This window comes from Pyrus communis, chromosome 6 (genome assembly GCF_041283825.1).
Source record: "Pyrus communis isolate YQ-2024b chromosome 6, ASM4128382v1, whole genome shotgun sequence".
Taxonomy (NCBI): domain Eukaryota; kingdom Viridiplantae; phylum Streptophyta; class Magnoliopsida; order Rosales; family Rosaceae; genus Pyrus; species Pyrus communis.
Genome location: NC_142570.1, coordinates 3,042,670 through 3,050,197, shown reverse-complemented (window position 1 = coordinate 3,050,197; position 7,528 = coordinate 3,042,670). Strand labels below are relative to the sequence as shown.

Here is a 7,528-nt window from a genome sequence, read left to right as displayed (position 1 = left end):
AGGAGAGAGGAGGAGGAGGAGGAAGGGGGGGGTTTCAGAAGGGGTGAGGGAGAAGATGTTCAATTTTTTTTTTAAATTTTTTTAGTTTTTATTATTTTATTATTTTATTTTTTTAATATCTACGTGGCATCTGGTCATTGTCCACGTTGATGCCACATTATCAGTTAACGGCAAATTTAACAGTAACCTTAACGGATGTATGTAAATGTCTCAAAATTATAACTTTATGTACCATTCTAACATGAAAAAGATTTCATGTACCTTTGAAAATAAAAAAAATTTAAAATATTAAACTGAGATTAACCCTACACATACAGTCGATTTATTTACATCAATCTTTCAGTTTGAAAGGAGATTAGATTTGAATAGCATCTTATTAATGTTGAAATTTTATAAAGTTATGATTGTCCACGATTTGATGCAAAGAGAAATGAATTGTGGTCATTTTCTCTAGCGTGGGCAGTGCTTTTAATAATTGGATCTTTAGGTACTTAGACGAGAGTTGTTGTCACAGATTCAAAGGCCCTAGCCCCTAGCAACCTGTTTTAAGGATAGATTTTTCAATGTGATCGGTACATAGAATAATACATTATGTGTTATTATATAAATGATGAAATATGTGTGTTAAAAAAATTAATAACTTAAAAAGTAAATTTTTTTCATGAAAATCAATTTGGAGTTGGACCCACGAAAACAAAAGAATAAACACTAGAATCTGGATAATTAGTTATTATTCTATGCTAAACAATCCTCACTAAGGATTGGTTTTTATAGTGTGTTCGAAACAAAGAATAGAACACAATATGTCATTCTACAATTGGAATGATACTTAAAAAAAAAAAAAAAAAAAAAAAAAACTTTCCTTCAACTATATGGTGACATGTAATGTTCCACGCACATTGAAAAATATCTCACTAAGAGCTCGTTTGAAAGTGTTTTTAAAATGACTGAAAGTGGTTTTGGTGAAATTGATTTTGGGTTCCAAAAAGACTTCAAATAATTTATAGAAGAAGCACCAGATATGTGTTTCTTGCAGGAAGCACTTCAAGTGTTTTTTAGGATCCACTTAGATATTTACTAAGGATTAGTTTCAAAAACATTTTCACAAAAAACGATTTCAATTATTTTAAATACACTTTCAAACGAACTATAATTTCATGTACATTATCTGATAATTAAATGGTGATTCAAATTTTTTGTTCACTTCAAAAGTTCAAATTTCATTTTTCTTACATATATTAGTACTTAACTTCAATTCAAAAGCTAAAACAAGTGTGCAAAAAGTGAAGAAATGTGTGCATAAACCATTTCATATTGGCAAAATGTAAATAAATTTTTTTTTTCTTGCATTAGTAGTTAACTTTAAATTAAGAATTGATTTTTTTTATTCGTCTAAAGGCAGATTGGGGGTTGCCTCATTTTTTTTAAAAGCAACTTCTAAAAATAGTTGGGGCTAAAATTGCTTGGTAAACAAATATTTAAGTTTTTTTTTTAAAAAAAAATTATGGGGCTAAAACAATAGAAAGTCTCTACCCATGCTTCTTTAAAAAAAGTTTATTTATTTATTTATTTTTTTTTTTTTCAGAAGAGACGGGTGACCAGTACCAATTAATGAAGCTTTCTTACTGACAATCATACCCCATCTCTTTCTCCTAAACCTAAAGCACCGTTTTTTGCTAAAATCACTTTTGGCACTATAATTTACTAAGCACTTATCTACAATAAAGGCAATTCTTTTTATTAAAAAAAAAGAAAAGAAAAGAAAAAAAGAACAACAATTCCAAACTAGCTCTAAATATGTGACAAAGACGGTTGAGATATCATTTCAACACCAATCTAGCTAGCTAAGGTTTTCATGCTAAGCCCACTAATTAATGCATCTGGGCCATTAAAATTTAATCCAATGATTATAAACAGGAGTCTCTTCTAAAAGTTATAATAATTATAACCATTGAATTATATTTCAATGGTCCGGATACATTGATTAGTGGGCTCAGCATGGTTAGATCCGGAGGAGATCCAGTTCCTTTACTTTACATGGTTGATATGTAAGGACAAAAAAATTCTGCTTTGAATTCCACTATTTATTGACCACTATTGATACGAGAGAGAGCCAGAGGAAACTTTTATTTAGACATCCAAAAGAGATGGTTGCGATCTTGCAACCAAACTTCTCCAATCTTCTACTTTTTTTTTTCTTTTTTCTTTTTTTTTTTTATATATATTTTGGCATATTACATTATGAAAGTTGCGATCAATTTCTTTGTGACTTGTTACACAGTCATTAGCTGACAACAGGAATTCATGTCGATTGATAAAATCTTTGCTCTCTTAGTAAACCCAAAAGGCACAGAAAATTCTCCTAGCGGGTGTTTTTATGACAAATAACAGCATTAGTAAGTTAATTTGTAAAATGTTAGAAGAGAGAGATTGGAATGGGGATTGAACTCCCACCAAAGTATATAGGCATTATTGCTTTCACTACTACGATAAAGCATCAACTGCAACAAAGGTTGCTTAATAGGTTTTGGGTTTGGCTTTTATAGATGAAGAGAGGTTTTAAGTTCGACTCTTGTTGAACAAATGATGTTATCTATAATCAGGGGAAAAAGGTGGGCTTAGCTTTACAATGAGTTAGTAATAATATGGTTCAATTCGCTTTTGACGAGAATCAAACCTAAAAACTCTCACTTACAAGTAAAAAGGAATATCCCTAGACCGTAGCATTAATTTATTATGATTGTCTCATCATGTAAATTATCCAAAACTCCCACCACATAAATATATTTTTTATATAAAAATATTTAAAAAAAATGTTCGAGACCCTAATCCATATAAATATACCTGCTAGGTTTAGGGTTAGGCACCAAACGACCAATACAACGCCCCACGCAGTCCCCCCTATCCTTGTTTGGATAATTAAAGTACTGAATTCATAGAGTACCGAATACGCTTTATTGAGCTCACAATCCAATTACATTAACACACAGGCGGATTAGGGTTTTCTGAAGCATGAAGAAGCGTCAAGTGGTGGTGAAACGAGATAGGTCGGAAAGGAGCTCGAGTACTTCATCTTCAATGGTGAGAATTGTGAGGTATGGCGAGTGCCAGAAGAATCATGCTGCAAAATTAGGAGGGTATGCTGTCGATGGATGTAGAGAATTCATGGCAAGTGGTGAGGAGGGGACAACTAAGGCTCTTACATGCGCTGCTTGTGGTTGCCACAGAAATTTCCACAGAAAAGAAGTGGAAACTGAGGTTGTTTGTGAGTATTCTCCACCCAGTTCTTATCGCTAATAGTGTACTCAATAATCAAATTATTCGTGTGTATAGGGACAAAAAGGGTCTTTTGATTTCTGAAATTTACTGCTTGTGGATTGTTCTCGACTTGTATATCGATATCATTGTCAACAGATATTTGACTCTATATGGAGATAATTAATCAAACTTTTAATTTGATATTGCTCAAAAGAAATAATTCTCCACTGGTGTTGTGTACATGTTCTTGAGATATGGTTATGGCTTCAGAAACTAAGACATACATCATGCTTTGATTAAGTTTGAATCTTTTATTTTGTATAAGATTTATTCATGGTTTCTGTTTTTTTCTTTGTTTGTCTTTGAATTTCTTTGAGAATTTATCGAAATGAAAATATCATAGTTCAACTATATATTGTTTGTTGACATAAATATACATCAAAATTAGGATAAAATATACATCAAAACTAGAAGGGAAAGATGGGGAACTTCACCAATTTCCTACCAATATATTGATTGAAACTTCTTTTCAGGATAGGTGTATCAGAATAATTAATCTCCTACATCATCAATGGTTTAATTATTTTTAGCTCCAAAACACTGATCATTTTTCTTTCAACATGAATATATTTGAATATGTGATAACTTCTTAAAGGCCCACACATCCAATCATGTATGTTATCAGCACATTAACCTATTTAAAATTTGTTCAACAAAGCTAAGCTTAAAATAAGAGAAATTATAGTACTATAGTACTGTGGAGTGTCCCTCCTCTCTACTTTTTGGTCTGGGTACGTCTCAGCCCAGTGCGAGCAGGACAACCGTCCAGGGTCTAAAAAAATTGGGAGCACCAAAAATATTAGGATGAGTTTATGTTATATTCGTATAACTAATAAACAGTTTAATTCATTATCAAAGTGTTTTTTTAGCAACAATGGTATTTTTTGCATTTAATTTGCATGTTCAATCCCTCGTAATATCTCTCATTTCTTTATTTTTCAAAATTATTTAACAAACATAAGAGCCTTTTTCTTTTTTCTACAAGCATCAAATTATTTCCCATTTATTTTTAGTCTATATGTATATATCTTCCCCCTTAAAAAAATAGTAAATAAACAGTGCCTCCTTTTAAAAAACAAAATCAAAATTTAAGTTTTATTTCTTCATCTTACTAGTGATTCAACGCCAAATTTTTTCATGAATCATCAAATTAACATTCAATTCAAAACCTTGTCATCTTGGTTTTTGCAACCGTGCTGCGCCGCCAAAAGGTATTAGTGTTTGTTTTGTATTTGAATTAAGCTTTGAAATTATAAATTAAAAAACTAAAAATCAATGAGGAATTGGTTTGGTTGATCAACGAAGAGAGAAGATGGAGCATGTTACTCCTCTTTGATTCGATTACTCAGCAAATAGGAATGAGCAAGATGACAGTTGCAGACCCACTCATGCCTACAAGATAATTCAACTCTCATGCACAACACTTTGCACAACTTAAGCCACATAGCTACTATAACAACTATCATTCATATAGCCTATGAGTTAGTTCTAATCTTAGCCGTTCTTTACAAACGTTAACATAAGAACAAATAAACCCATAAATTCAACATCTAAACAAAGTGTAATTTGCACAGATACTTATATCTTTTGTACAAGTCAAGGGTTTTGAGTGTTAGAAGGTATTCATCTCTCAACCTATATCTCCTATAAATTCAACATTTAAACAAAGTGTAATTTGCACAAATACTTGTATCTTTTTTGCAATTCTAGGGTTTTGAGTGTTAGAAGGTATTCATCTCTCAATCTATAGCTGTCCAATTTATTTTGTTTTGACTTTCAATCTTGGCATCGTTTCTGTATGCAGTTGTGCTCTCTAGATCGCATATGTTTTCTCCCCCTTGGTTGTAATCGTTTTTTAGTCGACGTATATTATTTTCTAATTCTGATACTTTATCATTGTTAATAAAATTGATTAGTTTGTAACAAGAATGTTTACAAAGGACACCATTTAATAAATTTTGTCCCGAACATTTAAAAGTTCATAATACAGGCCATATTTTTGCTGCTCATCCACTGGAATTTGTTGGAACCAAATTCATAACGGGCCATATTTTATTAAATAACTAGCTAGTGGAAAGTGGAAACTACCCTTCAATGCCCTTGGAGACATTTGGCCCCTTCTTTTTTTTTTTTTTTTTTCTATTCATATTTGTACAGTTGTATAATTGGTTACCGGCTGTGCATAAGCTTGACCACCTCTATTTTACAATTAATAAGCTAATTATTAGCTTGATAGCTAGTGAGTAGTGTATTGCATTTTTTTTTTCTACAAACAATAGCGTTAGTAGATTAAATTGTTAAATATTAAGAGGAAGAGAATCAGTGGGGATGAAACCGCACCAGAAAGCATATGCATTATTACATTCTGCCGCTACGGTAAAGTGTCATCTGCAGTGTATTACATATTTAACTATAAGGTTATCTGCAATTGATGAGTGGCCTTAATGGATAAATTTTTTTCTTCAAATTCCTGCGTTTTGTTTGTAATAGAAAAAAATTATAAGATTCTTAGGTAATTAATAAGAAGACTTTGGGGCATGCAAGAAAGCTCTAAATGCTACTATTGAACATATGAAGACTTTAGGGCCTTAATTATGAGGGATCGATTAAACATGTATATCAACAAAACAAAAGAGCAAGTTGGATATCATATGCATGGCTGTAAAGAACTCCTTTTGATGAGACTTCTTTGGTTAGAACATTATTGAGTTCTAGTAGTGCTACTGCTATAGATATTAAATCTCAACCGCATCACAAGATCATTCAGGACAGCAACAGAATCATGACTGCAATATATAGCTCTCATTAGATGTGGGTTGAGTCATGTCCAATTTCTAAACCATTTCATGATCAAGTAGTATTTAGAATATTCATCGATCGTTCGCTTATTGTTGCAATTTCTTTTTTTTTTTTTTTTTTTTTTCTTCGCACTTTTCCAATAATTTTATTTATTTATTTATAAGTTCCTAGTGTCCTACAATGTTGTGCACTTTCCTCATGACCTACAAGCAAATTGGATGGTGGCAAAACCTATCCAAATCCTCCATTTGATTTTGTTTAATCGTAGAGTGTTTGTTGCATACATATTCTGGTGACCCAGCCCCATTATCCCTTTGACATATTCTGAGAACATACATACATATAATATTCCAGTATGATCAGTAAGCATTAAACAATATATATATATATATAGCAGGGCAGCGCTGACCAAGCTCTCCCACAGTATAGTATATTGCAAGACAAGGACCAATTGTGTAGTAATTTGAACTTTATGTTCTGTTAATTAATAAGCATAATGTGGTTGTAGTTGATTGATCATAATCGAGACCATTGTTACGTATATAAATATCTAAATCGTAAAGAATTATTATTTGCCCGACAAAATTTTGCCAAGTGTGTGGTAAATTGCACTTTATGTTTTGTTTATAAGCGTAACGCTTGTATTTGATATTTGATACTCCAAATTAAATAGACATTCTCCATTTTTCTCCAATCACAATTTCTCTTTTATTTTTATAAAAGAAGAGTTCATGCCAGATAACATTTTTAAAGTCTCAATAATGACATTTTTAAAGTCTCAATAACTCTCAAATCTTAAGCAACATTGTATGTGCATGGATCTCATACGAATACGTACTGACGTACAGCTACAGAAGAGTAGTATAAAATCAAATAACTAAGCTGTATTCTCAACATGCGCATTATTCAGTTTGGGATTTGGTGCTTCAATCCAATGCATATGGCTAGGCGATACAAGCATGCTGTCTATTTTCCAATGGCAACAAAAGAACAAAAATCTTTCTTCTGGGGAAAGGTTGCTCCTTTGAAACCGAAAGGTTACGAGTTTGAATCGTGGAAACAATATCTTTGCAAAACAAAAATAAGACTGCATATGATAGATACTTTATTAGCTTGGGGTCGCTCTTTAGTGGGTGGGATGGCACCATGCTTAACATTTAGAGCTTTACGTGAGCTGGTCCAGTATGCTATGTCCGTAAATTTCATAGCTGAATAGTAAATAACTACCCCTTATATAATGATTTCACCTTTATACATAGCAATGAACATATACGATTGCTGAGGGAGAAAAAGAAGAATATATAGATCATTTGCCATATAAAATTTATAAATAGGTAACCAAAACACCACTTAATTTCCCATATATAAGTAAAGTTCCAACTAATTGAAAATTGGGAAGACATTTTATGAG

The 7,528-nt window shown here is 31.9% G+C and overlaps 1 protein-coding gene across 1 annotated transcript; it reads left to right on the top strand.

The window, feature by feature from the left end:
* Nucleotides 1–2,868: 2,868 nt before the first annotated feature.
* On the top strand, nt 2,869–5,288 carry LOC137709788 (mini zinc finger protein 2). Its single transcript, XM_088695421.1, has one exon. The coding sequence runs from the start codon at nt 3,013–3,015 to the stop codon at nt 3,295–3,297; it is 285 nt and encodes a 94-aa protein (XP_088551547.1). The 5' UTR covers nt 2,869–3,012; the 3' UTR covers nt 3,298–5,288.
* The last annotated feature ends 2,240 nt before the right edge of the window (nt 5,289–7,528 follow it).